The 20,884-nt window shown below is 39.9% G+C and overlaps 1 protein-coding gene across 5 annotated transcripts in view; it reads right to left on the bottom strand.

Moving 5' to 3' along the window:
- UPF2 (UPF2 regulator of nonsense mediated mRNA decay) overlaps positions 1 to 19,991 on the bottom strand; it is a 127,035-nt gene extending 107,044 nt beyond the window's left edge. For 3 of the 5 annotated variants that reach the window (XM_067534858.1, XM_067534861.1, XM_067534862.1), the window contains exons 1-3: positions 19,802 to 19,991; positions 14,396 to 14,775; positions 12,506 to 13,285 (exon numbers count right to left, since the gene is read on the bottom strand). In XM_067534858.1, the coding sequence (XP_067390959.1) occupies positions 12,506 to 13,285; positions 14,396 to 14,757 (1,142 nt within the window). In that variant the 5' untranslated portion in view covers positions 14,758 to 14,775; positions 19,802 to 19,991. Of the gene's footprint in view, positions 1 to 12,505; positions 13,286 to 14,395; positions 14,776 to 19,184; positions 19,205 to 19,593; positions 19,705 to 19,801 lie in introns of those variants that run through there. The other 2 variants (XM_067534859.1, XM_067534860.1) reach the window with 2 other exon arrangements.
- Positions 19,992 to 20,884: the final 893 nt, after the last annotated feature.

The following is a 20,884-nucleotide window of genomic DNA, read 5'->3' as shown; positions in this document are numbered from 1 at the left end:
CGAAGCACATGTCAGTTGTACCAGGATATAGATAGCACTTACACAAATAGCATTTCTAAAGTCCATGGCACAAGCCAAACCAGCAAGATAAAAAACAGACACTTATGAGGAAAGTGCACAATGATATTCTGGCACGTAGAATGAGTTAAGTTTTTCCTTAACATACCTCAGCAAATACTGTCCCAAAATAAGAGACCTCAGAAATGGCAACTAAGAGAAAGTTACCAGATGTATTTAGGACCTTAGGGGCAAAGTTGTGGCCCTACTGTAGTACACTGATGTCAACGACAAAACTCCTGTTGACTTCATAGGGCCAGGACTTCACCACAGGTACTTTCAGGAAATTATTCCTTTTCATTTCTGTTTCAAGTCAGTTTCTAGTCAACTTCAGTTTCTGATTTTTAGGCTATGCAAACACTTCAAGAGAACATTTGTGTTTGGTTTCATTGTGGTTTTTTTAAAAACAATTGTTTCCCTTTGAATGACATGTTTTATGGTGTATATAAGATTAGGAGGCGTTTTTACTGGTCTAAGATTTGAGAAAGCTTGTTTGTTTGTTTTTAAAAAAAATCTAATTTGGGAATCAACTATGACCTGAATCACTTTAAAAGTTGTGCGATACCCTTTACGCTTTCCTGATTTTTTGATGATTTTTTAAAAATTATTATTTTCATAGCATCAGTGCTGTGTATGGCACTTTGCAGAATACATAAAAGGCTTTTGCCCTTAGGTGTTTACAGTCTAAACTAAAGATATCATGAGTGAGAAACAATAGTGTGTGTATGGGAGGGAATGATAAGGTGTAGGGAATGACAATTTCACTGTCCAAGCTTTGAGAAAGGCACAATAGGAACAGCATAAAAAAGAGGCATTAGATCTTTTAAGTGAGTGTTTCTTAAACTTTTAAGTAGCAAGTATCCCTTAACTTCTGAAAATGTTAATAAGTACCCGTACACTCAATTTTCCACTCTGAGAAATACAATATTTTTCCCCTTTACCATGGGACAACTGTATTTCTCATAAAGCAGGAGAGTTCTGAGTTCTGCAGTGCTGTGTGGCTGTGGCAGATCACAAAACCCTCTACTGTTTCTCCCCTCCTTTCTCCACGTAGGAGCAAAGGTCAACGCCAGCCAATCACTATAGCCTGATGGTGGGGTCACATGGTGTACTCCTCACACAGGTAGGAACTTGTGAGGTACAAGCAGGCACTAGCGGCCCACCAGAGCAGATAGCAGCACTTCCTATGGCCATCCCTAGGGGGGTGCAGGCCTGGGGCAAATCACACTGTGTAGGCCCCTCTTAACATTTTTATATACTGGTAAAATCTGGGGCTGTCATAGCTGTCAATTTCACTGCTCAACTAGAGCAGTGAAATTAACGAGTAAGCCTGCGGGTAGAGCTGCTGGGCTCTCTGCCTGGCTTTCTGGGCACTGAGCTTTGAGCCGGGGAGGGGAGCTGCCACATAGTCAAGTTGCAGGCAGCTGCCACCTGGCTGCCAGCCTGGGAGATGGGCGACTGCCACCTGCTCGGAGCTGGGGTGGAGGAGGCTTCCGCGCAGGCTGGGACCCGGGGATGTGGGCAGGTGGCAGGGAGTTGCTGCCCATCTTCAAGCCAGGCTGCGGGAGGCTGTGTCTCAGCTCAGAGCTGGGGTGCTGGTAGCTCCCACCTGGGAGCTGGGACTGGGTGGGATGCGGACCGCTTCCCAAACAGCCAGCAGCTGCTACCCAAGCCAGTGGCTGTCGCCTGGCTTCCCCAAAAGCCGGCTTCCCAGGACTGAGGCGGCTGCTGTCTATATCCCAGCTAGGAGGTAGGACAGGGCAGGAAGCCAGCGGCTGCTGCCTGCCTCCCAGCTGGGACCAGGCGAGAAGCAGGCAACTGCCACCTGGCTTCCCAGAAGTCAGTGGCTGCCGCTTACCTCCCTTCATTGGGTTTTTCGCCGTGTATCCTCTGCCTGTGTCTTGCGTACCCCCAGTAGTATGCATACCACAGGTTGAGAAACTATGTTTTAAGTGATCACTTTACATTAATCTAGGGTGTTATCTGTAATGTAGGTAAGAATTTTTGTTAATTATGATTATTTTAACTTTAGTCCCTTGTTTTTCTACTGAAGTTTGAAATTAAAGGAACACCTCCAAATAAACATCACTACATAAATATTTCTCTATTTTTCAGTGTCTACTTCATGTACTTGACAGATTTTTGTGCATAGTCATTTTGACTGCAAGACTGGATCTCTGATAGAGCAACAAGTGATAGAACTTTTTTTTAAATGTGACTTTAAATCCACAGAAATTTGCAGAAAGACTCATAAGGAATACTTGTAACTCTTAACTAATTCTTAAAATTAGACTTCCAGTTGTTGTCCTTTCAATTTTGTGTTTGTTTGTTTACATGCTTGGATGGGCACTAGTAATAATATACACGTAATCCTGAAATAATGACTGGATAGTAGTTGTAATCCAGAAGTGTTTCAAAGCACACTTTTATAGCTGGTCAATCTTCAAAAGTTAACTGATCATGAAAAATGTATACTATTCTGCCAAACAATCACCGCTGCCTATGTAAATGGAGTAATTCTCTAAAGAACCACTAGGGTCAAACATTAAATCTTTTATACAGTTTGAAAAGCAAGAATGTAGTTTAGATTTGGAAAGCAGCTGTTAAACGCATAAAAAAGCATGATTAATCAGAATGGCATGATATTAAGGTGAGCTATCTTGTAAATAGCTAGGTCTAGAAATGAATGTTACATAGAATCATAGAAGATTAGGGTTGGAAGGGAACTCAGGAGGTCTAGTCCAACTCCCTGCTCAAAGCAGGACCAACCACAACTAAACCATCCCAGCTAGGTCTGGCCTTATGAACCTCTAAGGATGGAGATTCCACCATCTTCCTAGGTAAGCCATTCCAGTCCTTCACCACCCTCCTGTGCAAAGAAAGACACAGGATGGATAGGATTATTGTTGTTGTTCTGTGCTTATGTGATGGTGGAGCTGGGCCAAGCAAGGCAGAGAAGTTAGTTAAGACATTGGCTTAAAGACAGAGAGACAAAGGATGGAGGCAGTGTAGAAAGGAACAGTGGAGTGGACTGGAAAGAAAAAGGGAAGACATTATTCAGTACACAAACAGCTTTCTATATTCCCCCCCACTTTTGTCACAGAAAAAACTGTCCTGGCTTCTGGGCATAAGGGAGATCCTATCTGGGAATATTTTGAAGAAATTCCTTCTCTGGGTAAAAAAGGAAATCATGTCAAGTGTAAGCAGTGCAAGAAGGAGATGCAGGGCCTAATTGCAAGAATGAAACATCATAATGAAAACTGCTTATAGGGAGAAGAAAATGATGTGGATGTGTGTGAAGAACAATGTGTATCAACTGGTAAAATTCACTTTGCAATGCATCATTCTTCAAGACTCTCTCTCTGCCTTTTAGTACAAGTGTGATTTATAAGTAAATTCCCAAGCTGTTTGCTATGTTGGATGTTGCTAGAAAAAAAAAGTTTAGCTTACCTAATCCTTATGGCTTGTTTAATTAGTTAACTAGGTTTAGAATCTATCACCCAAGTATACAGTACAGAAAGCTGCAGTAAGAGAAATCTAGAGTTGCCAGTTGCCACTGGGTGTCATTTTCTTATTTTATATTACATAATACATGCCCCTTATTTTGGAACATCATGGCCACAGACCATAATGGTGATGCCATAAGTCTATTCCCTATTTTACTTCAGCATAACTCAACTTTCCCCAAGGGAACACCATCTTATACTTGTTTTCTCATAAAACAGAAGTGCCAGTGAGTTCTATGGGGCTTATTCCAAAATTAAATGCATTCTAACTGCGGTCAATCTAAGCTTATTTGATAATTTGGAATCAGATCTGCATCCTTGCTGAAAAAAATGTAAATGATTAACTGAATAATAGAGTGAGAAGAACTGAGAAGAACGACTATACAAAATCATTTTTGAATTTTGTTTCAGGATCTCATTTAAGCATAAGAGACTTTGACTGTGACTGTCTATCTGCAACAACTTCAGAATCATTCGTTGGTACTTTTAACACCAGTGTTGCAACTAAAGGTATTTCAGACAACAAAGTATCAGTAGCAAGCAAAAGACTTCAATCATCCAGTAAAACCACCACCATGAATGGGTTTGTACTAAGGACCAGTAAATACCAACAAGACACCATAGATGAAAAGATTGCTCGGTTCGTTTATTCCATAAATTCTCCTTTTTGCATTGTTAACAATAAATACTGAATTGTTACGATCAGGCTACACTCCACCTGGTAGAGCAGACATTGGTGGAAGGTTGCTAGATACAGTGTATGAGAAGGAACTTGAACAGTGTGCAAGAAATACTGAGGGGAAATTTGCCAGTTTAAGCCTTGATGGGTGGAGCAATGTACACAATGATCCAGTAATATGTTCCTATGCGACAACAGAAGATGGGGTTGCATATCTTTCAGAAACAATAGATACATCAGGGAATGCGCACACAACAGAATATTTAAAAGACGTGGCAGTGAAAGCTGTAATAAACTGTGAACAAAAATTCAGCAGTCACGTGCACAGTTTTGTCACAGACAATGCTACAAACGTGCCAAAGATGAGAAGATACTTAGAAGAAGAAACGGAAGGATGCTCCTTACTAACATATGACTGCAGTGCCCATTTAATGCATCTTTTAGCCAAAGACTTAAATATGACTACTCCACGAATAAAAGAAAATGTTATTGTAGTTGCAAAACACTTCTGTAACAACCATTTTGCTTCAACTTCACTGAAGAGATCAGGAGGATCCAAACTAATTCTCCCTCAAGATGTTTGATGCAATTTTATTGTTGATTGTTTTGAACAATTAATTAATAACTGGTCTATTCTCATAAAGCTTTGTGAAGAAAACCGTGATAAAATAGATGGAAGTATCTCATCCAAAGTATCTAACATTGGATTAAAGAGGAATGTAGAGGATGCGTTCAGTATACTGAAGCCTATATCCACAGCCTTAAACAAACTTCAGATAAATGGTTGCTGCATTGCTGATGCTGTCGAAATTTGGAAGGCACTTCGAGACATTGAAGAAAAAAATACCTTACCAGAAAGTTAAACTGCAGGCAATAAAGAAGCGAATGGATCAAGCACTAACTACACCTCATTTTCTTGTGAACATTCTCGACTCCAGATATAAAGGTAGATGACTAACTTCTGAAGATGATGATACTGCTATGGCATGGGCCTCTCAAAATCACTGCTCAGTTATGCCAATCATAATAAATTTCAGGGCTGGAGCAGAACCATTTAAACAGTACATGTTTATTGATGATGTTTTGAACAAAGTCACTCCCCTGAATTGGTGGAAATCATTAGCCAGGCACCTTGAAATAGAGATCCTTCAATTGCTAAGCCAACTTTTTACAGCAGTAGCTTCCTCTGAAGGCACAGAGAGAATATTTTCATCATTTGGTATTATTCACTCAAAGCGAAGAAATTGACTGGGAGTTGAAAAAATCAGGAAAACTCGTATTTCTGTTTCAGTCTATGAATAAAAATGACGGTGAGAGTGGGGAAGGTAAGAGCTAGTTGTAGAAATTTAAGGACAGCGTACGGTTAGTGTTGTGATGACTTATCTGTTAGAGTTAATAAAATTTGAAAATTAAAAAAAAAAAAAAAAGAGTTTAAGGACAGCCGTCAGCCAGCAACTCAGGAGACTGCTGCAATTGCAAATGTGAAACATTTCTGTAACATTTAAGATTTAGTTTAATAAAATATAAGTGCTATTGTGTTTGTGTGTGAGATTTAGTTCTTACCATTCTTAATGTACTGCTGCCGCATCTGCAGCTTGACACAGGTAATGAGTATTAGGTACTATTTCCTAAATTAATAAAAATCAAGTTACTAAAAAATTACACAAAGTATATTCTCCTAGATGTTGTAAAATGCTGTACTGAGTTGTAAATTAACATGTTTTAGTGATGCAATAGTTTAAGAAATATGTGAAGTAGTATCAGTGGGAAACTTGATTTAAATCAATGATTTTCTCTTGATGATTTAAATCAATCTACCCTGCTAGGGTCGTTTTGAACGAACTCACACAGCAAAATGATAAAACACAAAAACACTGTATCAGCTAAGGGAGAAAACTTTTCACAAAGCGATCACTCCATATCTGATGTCTCAGTCCTCATCCTCAAAGGAAACCTGCACAACACCTTTAAAGGACAAGCTTGGGAACGTAAATTCGTCACTCAGCTAGACATAAAAAATCATGGACTTAATAAAGACACGGTGTTTATGGCTCATTACAACAACCTGTAACCCACTACTCCTTTGTCCTAGAAATGTAAAGGTGTTATTAACCGCCCATTTTACCTTGAATGGTCTCTTGCAACATGTTAACACCTTATCTGTTCCATCCTGTATTTAGCTATAACACTGAGTATGTTTCCCAGACCTGAAGAATAGCTCTGTGAAAGCTCAAAAGCTTGTCTCTTTCATCAAAAGAAGTTGGTCCAATAAAAAAATATTACCTCACTAACCTTGTCTCTTTTAGATGATTACTGTGTGTTACTTCTGGCATGAATAGGGTGGTGCATGATTTACCATTCGCTATGTCTTGTAACGCCAAAGTCAAAATGGCTTAAATTCCAACATTAAGTCTTTACGAGATAGTGGAGAAACAGTGAATAGTAGATGGTGGAGAAAACCCAATTTGTGCGTAAAACAATTTGCCCATACTCATACCAGTTCACAGATATCAAGACTCCTCGGCACTAGAACTTTCAGGAGTCTGATCCAAACACAGGCCAGGTCTATACTATAAACTTACATTTGTACAACTACATTGTGTGACGTAGTTATACCGACCCAATCCCTGGTATAGACAGCACTATGTTAAGAGGAGGGCTTTTTCCTTTACACAGATACCACATCTCACAGAGGTGGATTAACTATGCTGACAGGAGAAGCTCTCCCATCAGTGTAGTGGCCTCTTCACTGAAGCGCTGCAGCTACGCTGATGCAAAGTTTTAAATGTTGACCTGCTCATAATGGGACAAATGAATCCTCATGCTAGTGCAGAGTTTTGCATAGGGAAACAAGGGCATTTCCTGCCACCCTTGATCCTGGACTGCTAGGAATCAGTATGGACTCTGGCACTGGTTAGAGCTGCCCTAGCTACCTAGCTGTGAGGTGGTGCAGTTTTACAGCTGCTGGGGCACAGGACTACCCCAGCCACACCACTTCCGGTCTCTGACATGTCCCCTGCTACCCTCATGAAGTCCTCATGATGAAGGTGCAGAATCACCGCTGCACCAGTGGGGTGAAGGGGCTGGTTTCCTTTGCCAAAGGTATTCTCATTGGGGCCTGTGCAGCTGATTCAGGGCCCATTACATAAAACCATAATTGACACCTAAGGCTAGTCTACACTAGAAGCGCTATATTGGTGCAGTTGCACCGATGCAGCTGCACCGCTGTAGTGCATCTGATGAAGATGCTCTATGACGACAGGACAGCGCTCTTCCATCAGCATAATAAATCCACCTCCACAAGAGGCAGTAGCTACGTCGGTGAGAGAAGCTCTCCCGTTGACATAGCGCTCTCCACACTGGTGCTTAGGTCGGTATAACTTACAGCTGCTTGGGGCAGGAGGGAAGGGGGCCTTAATCACACCCTGGAGTGACATAAGTTATGCCGAAGTGGTAGTGTAGACCCTGCCTAAGGATACGTCTACACTGAAATTAGATACCCTCAGCAGGCCTGTGCCAGCTGACTTGGGTTCGTGAGGCTCTGCCTAAGTCTTTGTTTAACTGCGGTGTAGACATTCGGGCTCACGCTGCAGCCTAAGCTCTGGGACCTTCCCACATCACAGCATCCTAGATTCTGGGCTCCAGCCTGAGCCTGAACATCTACACTAAAATTAAACAGTTGCTTAGTACAAACCCTACAAGCCTGAGTCAGCTTGCACGGACCAATGACAGGATTTTAACTGTAGTGTAGACATACCCTAATGGGCTGCAAGGCAACTGTGAAATGGGTACAATGTGTACTTTCAAACAAAAGCTGACAGTATTTTCTTGGCTAGTGGTCCTCTCTGACTGGTTTTACTGTAGCTTGAATGGGATGTTAGTGGCATCTGATTGGTCAGTTGTTACTGCTGACCAAAAACTGAATTGAGCCTGATGCCGGGATTCAAAACAGAGGCGCAAGTAACTTGAAATATAACGTCAACTTCACCTTCCTGGGAACAGGCTGCATTATTGTGTTTATCATCAATTTTTGACTACTAAAAGGAAGAAAAAGAAGAGAGTTGACCACAAGAACATGATATTGATAATCAGTATCTTCTAGTGGTTAAAAATGTCATACTATTTCCAGGCATGCACAAAGGGCTTCAGTGTTCAACTGGTCTAGGTAAGTTTTAATGGTAAAATAAAAGAATAAAAATAAAATAAAAAAGCAACCAGACCAGAACAAGTGGAGCCTGACAGATAGCAAGCCCTCTATAAAGGGCAGGGACACCTTAGAGGCGGTTTCTTATCCCCCAACGATAGGAAGAAGTAATTAATTGCCCACTGGCTGGTCTGGTATGAGAGGACAATCGAGAAATCATTAGTGGAACCACACTCTGATGTATATTGATTAACAAATTAAAAGAACACTGCCAACTTAGCTTGGGCCTCAACATTTAGGTTTTGCTAGAGAAAAATTATTCAATACCAATATGAACAGAACTGTTTACATAAAAAGGTCAATAAGACCAGAAGAGACTAGTAGGATCATCTAGTCTGAGCTCCTGTTAACACAGGCCATAGGAATTCCCTGAATTAATTCCTGTTTTAAAAGTCCTGTATCAAATATATACATACACCTGCACTCTTGTGAACTTATGCACAGCAGCCCTGTGCCATCATGAGGACTGGAAAGCAATATTGACTAGGAACAGATTAACAGAAGTAAAATTGAAGTTTAGTATCATTGTTTAAAATGAAGTACAAAAAGTAAAAAACAGCAGTGAAGGGGATAAATTTTACTTTTATAGTGTTTTGTTTAATACAAGGTGTAATTAGTAGCACAAGTAAAAATATTAAACACGTCTTATCTTTGTGTCTCTTTAGCTATTTTACAGAAAGTCACAAAGCAAGCTCTCTTACTCACATTACTACACACAAATAATATAAGTTTGACTGGTTTAATAGAGTTCTTTAATGAGAAGTGTTTTTACTGCATTTAATTAGGTGCTATCTACACCTCAGAAATAATTAACAGTATTTCCTTGCCAGTAAAGGCAGCAATTAGGGATAGTTTCCATCTTCTAAAATAAGCATTCTGAAAGGAGAAAACTAATTAGTTGACAAAGATATTGAACTTATTGGCCTCCTCTATAAATGAACTTGTGGGTCAGAGCTCACTATTAAGTTGTTTATATGGTTATGCATTAGGTTTATAGGTGCAATATCACTTTGAAACTTAGTACTAATCTGAAATGTCTAAAGGTGAAATTGCAAATTTCCATGATTACTGTATATTAATGTGCTTAATTTACAACAAAAAGTATAGTTCCTCCCTGCACAGCAGTGGGCTTTGAGAACTAAGACTGGGAGCTAAGAATTAAATGTGGTTTTCTTTCTTTCTGATCCATCACCACCAGTAACAGAGTCTACGGGCCAGAGTATGCCCTTAATTACACTTCATCTTCAGGTTCTGCTGTAAGTAACACCTGTGCACACCACTACTGTTGTGAGTTGCTTTCTACAGGTGTAACTGATTAGAACATAGGGTTTTTGTCTTCATAGGAGTGTCAACCTGAGTTATAACTTGAGAGTTACCCCTAACTTGAGTCCCACCTCATGCAAAAACCCTTCACTTGAGCATGACATGCTTTTACTAGAATTGGTGGGTGCACCAGGATGGATGGGCTACAGCTCAAGTTAATACAACTCATCAGCTACTAACACAACCACTACACTACATTCCGGGTAGCTCGAGTGTTATTTCGCAGCATGGCTATTTTCAGTTGAGCTAGGCTAACTATAGTTAACTCTGCAGTAAATATATATCTTAAATAAATAATCCAGTTGATGTATAAGGAGGGACCTATTCCAGCTAACTCCCTCTTCATGTTGGTTCTGCAGTACTAATTGGAATAAAAAACTGTAAACTTATTTTTGTCAGTAAAACAGATTGTCTTTTGATAGATCTGTTGAATAAGGAAGAAGTTATCATTTTTATAGTCACTTTTCAAAACAGAACCACACACTAAATGAAATTCTATTGCATGCTCAACCTTCTCATTGGTCTTTGGCCTCATGCCATCCAAATCTAATGGGTGCAAGTATCCAGAGAAAGAGAACCATTAATCACATTAAGTTAGGCAGAAAAGGAAGTTTTTGAGAGCTGGAGAATATTCTCTCATTCACTCTAATTGTTATTAAGACAGAAGGTTAACATTTTAAAATCCACACAACCAATAGAGCCATCTCCACATGACCCTAAATGATACTATTTATCACCTGTGGACCAAAACAAAACTTCGTACCTTAAATTCTGTCCCTTTTGTGAGGAAAGGTTTCTCAGGTCCAGAATGGAATTTTGGGTCAAGAGAAAGACTCAAGAATAGAAAATAGTCTGTTGTCCAGGGCATTCACTTGGGTGTAAAAGACCGAAGCTAAAGTTCCTGCTCTGCCTGATTCAGACAAAGGATTTGAGCCTGGGTGTCCCATATCACACCTCAGCTAAGTGCCCTCACCACCATGCTGATGGCTATCCTGGAGCCTCTCTCTCTTTTTCTGTGGTTTTCCACAAAAAACTTTTAAAGGTCTTGGTTTTGTCCCAAAAAAGTTTCAAAGACAGAAAAACTGTTTCCTGCCCAGCTCTACAGTGGTAGCTTTGTAGTTGAAACACCCAGCCAGGTGTTTACTAAACTAAAAAATGTTTTTAAACTAATACTCCCAGAAAATTCTATAAACTGAAGAACGTTACAACTATTTGTAATTGCTTAGTAATTAAGAAAAGATTCATGTCAGTAGACATAAATGAGTTGGACATGCCAGTCATCTCAATACATAAAACTGCTGCTGCTTAAATGAACAGCCCCAAAAAAGAGGAAGGGGGAGGGGTAAATATAGGTGTAATCAAATCAGCCAGCAATGAAGTTCATCTCCTCATTCTTGTTGTTTCTTCTACATTTGTCTTTATTCCAGACTGACTGAATTATAACTGTGTTAGTTTAACTAATGGCTTACACTCATTAAATTGCAAAAATAAATTATACTTGTGTTTTGACTCTCCCTCAACAACCAAGTAGTACAAGGAGTTGGACAACAGTAAAGGTCACTACATATTCCAACTTCTCACATAGCAAAATACAGTCACTTAACAACTGAAAGGGATGGGCCCGGACTACAACAGATGCTTGAGTTTGTATCTCACACTTAAATCCTTATAATAGGCCAACACCAAAACTGATCACCTGAAACTCTGGGAAAGTTCAAATCTGAGTCTAAATTTCAAACTCCAAAGCCTGGAGTGTTCAAATCAGAAGCGTTTTTTTGTTGTTGTTGTACTCAACGTTATAGACATATGCAGTTTGATTTTGGATACATACTTCAGGCACATCACCAATAACCGCACACAGTTCATGTGGTTTTGCTTATCTGTACTGGAAATATTCTAGGAATAAGAATCATCATATCATACAAATGAAATCATGATGGAAATGCCTGTTATAGTAGTGGACTGGACTTGACCTAGGAGGTTCTATCCAGTCCTGTGCCCTTATCAGAACATCGGTCCACTAGGAGAGCATTCTGGCATCAACAATGACCAGTACTGTATGCTTAATTCAACAACACGCCCATGGTGGAGGTTTCTTTCCAGCCTAAGGGATTTATAGTTAGCTTAGGTCCTGAAACATTTAATGTTCTGAGTCAAGGTTTAATGGGACATAGTCGAGCAGTTTAGGCCAAAAATTTGACTTTCCAAATTTCTTACATATTAAAATCTAAAATATACTTCTTTGTCAAACTATTTCCTCCATACTTAGAACTATTCTGGCACCATTTTCAATGTTGGTACACAAAATAACAAACAAAACAAAGCCATGTTAGCATATGGTCCATAAGAAATATGTGGGTGGAGGGGGGGGAGGAAAAAAAAAAAAGTTGGTGCCAACTGGAAAAGGACAGAACCAGCTGGGAAAGAAATGTTAATCTCAAGATGCTAAAGAAGTGTTATAAAACTAATGAAGGAGTTACAAAAATTAAAGCAAGAAAAACTTACGTAAGTCTCCTTCTAAAAATTATTTAAAAACCTAATACTCCATTCATATTCAAGGCTCTAAAAGCTTTTCTAGTTGGGAAATCATTCATCATGTTATTTCAGAGAATCTTCTGCAAGACAGCACTTCTTCCCACACAATTTTGCTTTGGTGGCAACAATTTAAAAAATCTAAAAGCATATTATGAGCTGCACTGTTATATCAATTTATGAAGTACAATATTTAAATGTCACCTGTTTTGTCTCTCAATATTTTGTAGCTCTCTGTGGTCCCTTTTCAGGTGTTTGGTCAAAGATGTAAAGTATTCCTTCAACAAATTCTGGAAGGGCTGTTGCTTCTCTGGGCTGATTATCTCACTAGGAGGAAAACTCAAGTTAAACTTCTCTGCAGCATTTTTAACTTTCCTTGGTACCAAACCAGCAATGTCATCTCCACAGTGCCGGCAAAAGCTTATAACCACAGAAACATGAGCATGGGTCTCTCGATCAGCATTAATAATATTTTTTAGCTGTTCATAGATTAAAGACAGACCTTCTTTATCTGTGAAAATCCCAACTATTGTCAATTCTGCAATGAAACGCAAGTCAGTTCTTAGTTTGGTGATGTTGGGAGCTTTCTCCTCTTTCCTGGCTTCAAAATGCTTTTTCCAAACCTGAAGAAGTGATGGAGCAAAATCAGCATAGCGCTGGTGAAACAGAGAACACAAGTGCACAGCACAGTTCACATCTGATATTTTCAGTTTTGCTTCAACAATAGAAGCTACAGCTTCTGCAATGTACTTGCTTAAATTGAGGCTATTAAAATCATGGGACAAGGAGTCCCTCTGTTGCTCTGTGATAGTTTTCAGCTTCTTGACAAAAGCAGTGTTTTTCTTCAGACTAGAATCCAGTCTGCTAAAGAAATTCTCCTCAGGGCGGTTGTCTGGTGCATTCTGGTTTTTGCTGCGGAGTTCCTTTCTTGCTTGATGGCGCTCCCAAGCTTCCTGATGGAGCTGATGTGCTTCCTCTCTCTCTCTAAAGAAAAAAAACAATAGTTATGATCTGGTAAGACCTCACTAATTTCCATTATAGATTACAGATTTTGTTAATTGACAGGTAAATGAACCGTTCCAAAACAATAAATTTAGCTTTTGGTGTATTATCCTTTATTTTAATTGTAATACAGTTTTAAATTTTTCCAGATATTTTATATGTACTTTATATGTAATTAATGTTCTATAGTACATTTTATTAATAATAAGGAAGTCCTAGTAACTTCCAGGCCTCACTAAATAGCACTCTTCTATCAAACCTTTACTAAGAAAGTGTAATTTATGTATTAAGATAAACATACTAACAAAGTGCTATACAGAAATTCCTTATCACAAAGCATTAACAAAGCATAAATACTACAATCAACTTTGGGACAGAACACAGCAACTGTTAAAAGAACACTGTAACACTACAAAAGTGTTCTAAACAAGAATTCCATATCCAACTTTATCTGTATCCTACCTAGATTTTCCTTGCAAGTTTTCCATACAAATACCAATTATCCATGACTGCTGACTATTGAAAGTTTTTAGATATCACAACCCATTTTTAAGTGATTACAAGTTTACAGCAACTGCTTATAGTAAGGTTGGTCTTATGACTGAAGTAGAGGACTGAGAGTCACGATACCCATCACTTATTCCTGGATGGATTTCGTTGTGATCATAGGAAAGTCACTTGGCCTCTTTGTGCCTCTGTTCCCCATCTGTAAAATGGGGTTAACACTTTTGAACCTCAATGGGACTTTGTGATGCTTAATTCAGGAACATTTATATGCCACATGACATCTCCAGACAGATGACGCTACCAGAAATCCAAAGTATAAGCCAAAGTGATAATGGTTAGTAAGTGAATACAACTACTGCATGCTTCTAGCTTCTCATAAATAGTATTTAGTATATCACTTGACACTTTATACATATTTACTAAACAATTATTATATATATATTTACCTTCTTATGCATAAAATTTAAAAAGTGACCCTGATTGCAGTCCTCACTTTGGCAAAATTCTCACTGACTTCAAAGAGAATTTTGCAGGAGTGAAGACTATACCATTAGGTGCAGCTAAATCTTAAAACATAAATCTTACTTCAGTTGAGCAGCTACCTCCTCTTGCTGACGTTTTACTTCCTCTTCTTGTTTCTTTTTCTCTTCCTCTTCAAGTTTCTTTTTTTCTTCATCCTCTCTCCTCTTCTGCTCTTCTTCAGCTTTTACCATGTCCTCCTCTTTTTTCTTTCGCTCTTTGTCTTCTTTTTTCCGTTTATCCTCCTCCAGTTTCTTTTTTTTATCTTCAGGTGCCTTGAGGGTCTCTCTCTTCAAGCCAACCTTCACATCCTCTTTTGGTTTCTCTCTACTTGTCATTGATCGTCTTTCAGTGAACTCTTTCTCTTTGTTATTTAATGAAGATTCTTTTTCTTCCATACTGGCTGGCTTTTTGCGCTCAGCTGGCATTATGCTACCCAGTCAAATCTGCAGGAATATAGGAATATCAGCATTATTATTGTATTTGTCAAAATACAAAAAAGACTAGTTTTCACTATACCCTGACATTCACTTAGAATAGTTGATGTATATCTGCATGAGGATGAAATTCAATTAGAAAATTGGGTGAAACTAAGCAAGCAACTTGGAGGATGATATTCAAAAGAACTACACTGCCACACTGGTTCCCATGTCACTAAGATCATAATTAAGGAGAAAATGTGAGTACTGCACAAAACCCAAAGGCCTGTAATTCTTTCAGCATATATTATAGTGTTCACTTCAACCTAAACAGTGCAGTCAGATGACTGTTCAAAGCTACCACAGCCTGGGGAAAACCTAATCTTTGCAAAGCTAGCACTCCCATTAACCAAAAAAAAAAAAGTTATTTGATCAGAGCCAAGTACCTACAAGCTTAAAAACTCTAAGAAAGGCTTTCCCAGAAATCTTCTTTTCGCTACCATGAGCTGCAAAAAACTAGACTGTTCATGCAGTTTAGCTTGAGGCTGCTGGTATACTCAATGCTGCTACGCACTTTTGGATCCCGGAGTATCGTAAGGGCTATTGTGGGATGTTTATACACTGACAAAACTATAGTTCTGATTCAGCAAATATGGATGTGGAGGGAGAAGAGACCTCCTTCACTATAATACTAATACCTACTAAAATTGTTAAAACTAAGAGTAATGAAAAGAAATTTCTTTTTGCTATTTCTTTTCATGTATTTTCTACACTTCAGTCATCTTGGACAATGAAAACAGACTAGTCAGGTTCATTTGTTTCTAATTTTCTTGAAGTGTATGGGTAAGAAACAAAACAATATTTGCATTTCAATAGAAATAAAAATGTAAGGAAAATGTTTTCCAATATTAAAAACATTATTTTACACATCCAACATCCACATTGTGGACTTTCGCTACCTGACAGTGCTCTTTAATTCATGGATTTTACCTGTTCTCAAAGATACATATTTGAAAGGTATATATCTCAAAATAAAACCACACTGAAGAAAATCCCTATTTCTAATTAAGTACTTTTTCCATTTTCTCCTAATGACATGAAAAAAAATCAATATTTCTCCCAATTATCATCAGTTTTAATACTGTACTGAGCATAGGGATTTTGCATTAAAAATTTCTTAAATATTTGTCTGTTTCTTCTAATTGTTTTAAACTAATCTACCCATAGAACAAAAAATTCAACAAGGACAGAAAGAGTTTAAGCTTTTCCACATTGTGTTCCTTACATATTGTGTATGACTTCACTGCAAGAAAAAGTGCATTCTTAGCTCAGGTTAACTAACATTTAAAATAGCAGTGAAGAAATATCAACTCACTTTTAACTTGGATTAGCAACCAAGTTAGTCAAGTAAAAGTCAAGTTGCTATGCCTTCAGTGCTAATTTAACCTAAATTAGCTAACTCAAGTTAAGACTGCACTTTTTTCCTCTTTTGCAATGAAGATAAATCAATAAAGGTGAGAGATAGATCAGTTATGGATGGTCCATTCAATACTTGGCCTCTCTGCTGACAGAAATCCCAATGAGTGCCACCTAGAGGGGTATTGATTTGTATTCACTGGGAACAGGACAGAGGGCAATTAATGTCACATGAGCTACAAAGCTGCTAGCAACTGGCAACAATTTTGGCTCCCTAATGACCTGATAAGTATTGAAAATGGCTAGCTACCATTGAAAGGCTCCATAGCCCATCACTGATCTCCTCAACCATTCAGTCCCAAAAACAATGTATTTTGATTTTTTTTAGTGTAATTAGAACTGGCTTCAATAGATTTTTTGTTAAGTCAATACATTTAAAAAGCAACATACTAAAGGCCAGATCCTGTAACTAGTTCTATGCAGATAGGCTATATGTAAGTATTTGGGGTCTAGATGCTTGAACCCAGTTGCAAGATCTGCCCCTCTAAACATTTTGCCCCAAGTTCAACACTAACATCTAGCAGCCCATGTTTACAAATAGCATATCATGGAAGTCCTATCAATCCAAGACAGTTATTATGATTTTTGGGGGACAGGGAGAAGAGAGTTCAAAACTTAACTCTCTTCGATATTAAAGTCAATTTAATGTCCCCACTGATAAGATTCAGTCCATTGTAATATTCCACTGGATTGTCTTTAACAATTATATTTGATAAAGTTTGTGTTCTTCCTGATAACACCAAGTAAAAAACTTTGTTGAGAAAAAAGGGAAACATATCTATAAACTTAAAATGACCTTTATTAGAAGGTTGTAATTTTAGCACAAAATGATTTCTCGAAGTTATTAACCCTGGAGTTAAAGTTAAAAACAAACATCTGAAAGACAAATTAAAAGTGGTAGGTCAAAACAATAAATGCTGGAAAGACCCTAAATATTTGTTGAAAAGTTCCAGAGGGGTTAGTCTGTATACAGCAAAAACAACGAGAGTCCTGTAGCACTTTAAAGACTAACACATTTAATTTCTGCAGGCATAAGCTTTCGTGGGCTGTAACCCACTTCATCAGATGTAATATTTTGTTAATTGTTATTTGTAATATTTGTTAATACTCTTAACTCTTTGACCCTTACCTTTGCTCACCCACTAACTGCTGCTTGAAAAAAATCTAAGAATCCCCTGTTGCATATATAAATTACAGTAGCATGGTCATTTGCTGAACAGTCATAATTTGCACCTTGATCGCTTACATCAAGATCAGGGAGAAATTCAGGACTGTCTTTTGCAAAGGAACATCTCCTCTTTGCAAGTATGTGGCCTGTATATTAAGGCTGATACTGAGAATTTTGATCTCTGTTCTATAGCTGGCTAACACTGAATAAATGAACAGAGTAAAGAAAGATATACAGTTCATAATGGTGGGGGACAAAGGCAAGGTTTAGTATGGATCACAAGGAGGGCTATATGAAAAATAATGTGAGGTTTTACCCGGACTATGTAAATGGTAAAGAAACTGATATCCAACCACTCATTTTAGTGTGTATTGTTTGGGAAACAGGCATTAACAGTTTATAACTCAATATGTAAGAGGAACTTGTGGCTCACAACTGAAAGTTAGATATAAAAAGGTGGGGGTAAATAGGAAAGCCAGGGTTCAGGATGGTGTTGAAACCTTTACTGGGGTGCTCTGTAATTATATGTAAGTGTTTTGAACTTGCAGCTTTTGAATGTCCTCACTTCCAAATGTTTGGTTTTGTTAAATATTGAACACGTTTCTAATGTTTTAATTAAATCGTTTCTTCCCTTAACACAATAGGTTTTGTTTGGGAATTTTCTTGATTTGTTTCTGAATCTTTATTTATTTCTTCATAACAAGCCTGATATGTGAAAACTTGATGCAGTTGTAGTAACAATAATACAGAGCAAAAAGACTGCCAGTTCTAGGATACCTGGGGAACTTATGAGAACCTATGAGCTCTTTTTAAAATAGTAGACAATGCTTAGCAGAAAATACTTATTGCACGCCTTTTTATCTTGAAGGATCCCAAATAGTTATACAAAATATATACATATAGCATCATTAATGCAGTCACCAAAGGTGGAAAGGAGAAAGCTCAGCACCTGCCCCTCTAAATTTAGTTTTTCCTCCACCTACAAAATGAGCATATAATAGTGGTGTTCTGAAGCTTCATTAACTTATGTTTGTAAGCACCATGAAATCCAGAGTTGAAATGTAAAGTACTAAAAACTAGCTTTTCTGTCTGATTAGATTTAAAAAAAAAAAAAAAAAAAAAAAAAAAAAGGTTTTCCCCAAATCTCTCAGTGCAGCTATAGGAAGTTACATATTTGTCATACAAAGGTTCCTATTACAGGTCTTTGTCCAGGTATTCCATAAAATACTGGCTAAACAGATTGAGTAATTATTTATATAAATTAGTCCCATTTTGATAGGGTACTTAAAAAAGCAAACTGCAATGAACTCTGCATGCTTCTCTATGACAAAAATTCCATGACAGCTATACAAACTTTCAGAACTAAACAAGTTTCAAGAATAATCCAAATGCAATTTATCCCATCTGCATCAGCCAAACACCACAATCACCCAGACAAATCTAAACTCAAACCCACAAAACAAGCCAAAAGAGATGGAGGGGAAAAGAGAAGGGAAAGATGTCTAATTAAACGTTAGTAAAAAAGGGGTGGTTTTGATCTAACGTTTAAGACCAAGTTTTACTTTCGATTCTGCCTGCCTTATTTTTAAAAAAAAACAGAGTTCTTGCTGTCCCAGCTTTGCAGACGGGGCCTCCTTTGCTGGGATGACTGGAAACTGAAAAGGCCTAAAAAAGTCACTACCACCAGGTGGAAATAAAACATGTTTCCACACTAAGTAAACAAACAATCCGCTCACTTGTCCTAAATGTTACCCGCAAACCAACGCCCACCAAACACATCTCATTAACTGACCATTAATTGACTCTCCTTTGTCTGCCCCCTTCAAATGCCAAACTCCCACTTTTCTCCTAGCGAGCTCCGCACCCCACCACCTCTCTCTCTCTCTCTCTCTCTCCAATCCCAACCAGCCCCACTTCTCTTCCTCTATCATCATCCCCTTCCCACACCCCAGCCCAGCCCTTCGGCCTCCCTGGCCTCACCGCACCCTCCTCTGCGCACCCACTGTCTCTCAGGGAAACCAACTTCCCCGCGCTTGTCACCCCAGCGAGCGGCCTCCCGCCAGTCACATGGCCCCCCCTCTGCCCCGTGACCTTTCCAAGCCCACCAGGCCCTTCCACTCTCCCCACGCCGAAGTCCTACCACCTCTCCCCGCCCCCCGCAGCCAGCCTCCCCCTTCTCAAGCCCCGGCCCGAAGCCCCACCTCTGGGCCGGCCGCGCTCCGTTCCGGGACCCGGAGGCAGGCAGGCAGCCAGTCTCTCCCCTCCAGCCCTGCCCCGTCCCGGGCGTCCCCGTAGGCCGCCCTCTGCCCCGACCACACTCCCAGGAGCGCCCACTCCCCAAACCCCGCCCCTTCGGCCCGCCGCGGCCCCTCGCCCCCGCCCTCAGGCCAAGCAGCGGGGGGCGGTTACCTCTGCCCGGTGTAAACATCGGCTCGGACTTCTCCAGCCCCTACTCCACCACCAGCTTCTGCCCCCTCCCCTGGCCCGCCGAGGACCCCGGGCTGCCTTTCACGCCGCCTGCCTCAAAACACCCCGCTGAGGACTCGGCTTTCTCCTGGCTGCCGGGGGAGGAAGCGAGTAGAGATGCGGTCTAGTCACTCCGCCGCGCCCCCTTCGGCCTTGTAGGAGAGTGGCGGCTACAGGCAGGTACGTATCAGGCAGCGCGGTGGGCAGCTTCAGCCTGGGGTGAGGTCCTTGGGGCAGGCGGCGCGGGGCAGTCAGTGCTCTGGTCCAGGAGGTTGTGTGGGATGGGGAAGGCGGAAGTGGCCCCGGGAGGTGGGGGACGGGGGCGGGAACCAGGCCTCTATCCTGGAGCGTAGGGACACAGCGCCCGCCGTAGCCCAGGAGCATCGGTCCACTTGTTTGTGTCTCTAAGCAGTGATGTCACCATGCTATGACCTGCCATATGACTTATTTTGCAGGGTGAGATCACGTTGCATCCTGTTATGTCAAATCAACATGTGATGAGCTTTTGGTGTGGCATGGTATCGCATCACATGTCATGCATGGTGGAAATGAGATGACCCCCTTGGTATGATCATGTCACATCAAACACACTCTGTGTGCCACGCTGCAGTGCAGTGACATTCAGAGGATGATGGCGCTTTCAAAACATGGCACAGCTTGATAAGATGACATCAGTGCAGCATGATGTGCCCTCACACTTCAAATGCACAATTACAGAACGGGGAATAGCTGGCTACTTGGTATTGCCGCTGAAAGGGATCAGGGTTTATAGTGGATCACAAGTTGAATATGTCAACAATGTGATGTAGTTGCAAAAAAGGCTAATATTTTCAGGGTGTATTTACAGGAGTGTTGTATGTAAGCCATGGGAGAACATAAGAACTGCCATACTGGGTCACACCAGTGGTCCATCTAGCCCAATATCCTGTCTTCTGATAGTGGGCAATGCTAGTTGTTTCAGGGGGAATGAACAGAACAGGCAATCACTGAATGATCCATCCCTTGTCCACTCCTAGCTTCTGGCAG

Source organism: Emydura macquarii, unplaced genomic scaffold (genome assembly GCF_026122565.2).
Source record: "Emydura macquarii macquarii isolate MOO-44397 ecotype Brisbane River unplaced genomic scaffold, CSIRO-AGI_Emac_v2 contig_3470, whole genome shotgun sequence".
NCBI lineage: Eukaryota > Metazoa > Chordata > Testudines > Chelidae > Emydura > Emydura macquarii.
The sequence above is the reverse complement of the archived record's forward strand: the minus strand, read 5'-3'. Positions and strand labels throughout refer to the sequence as shown.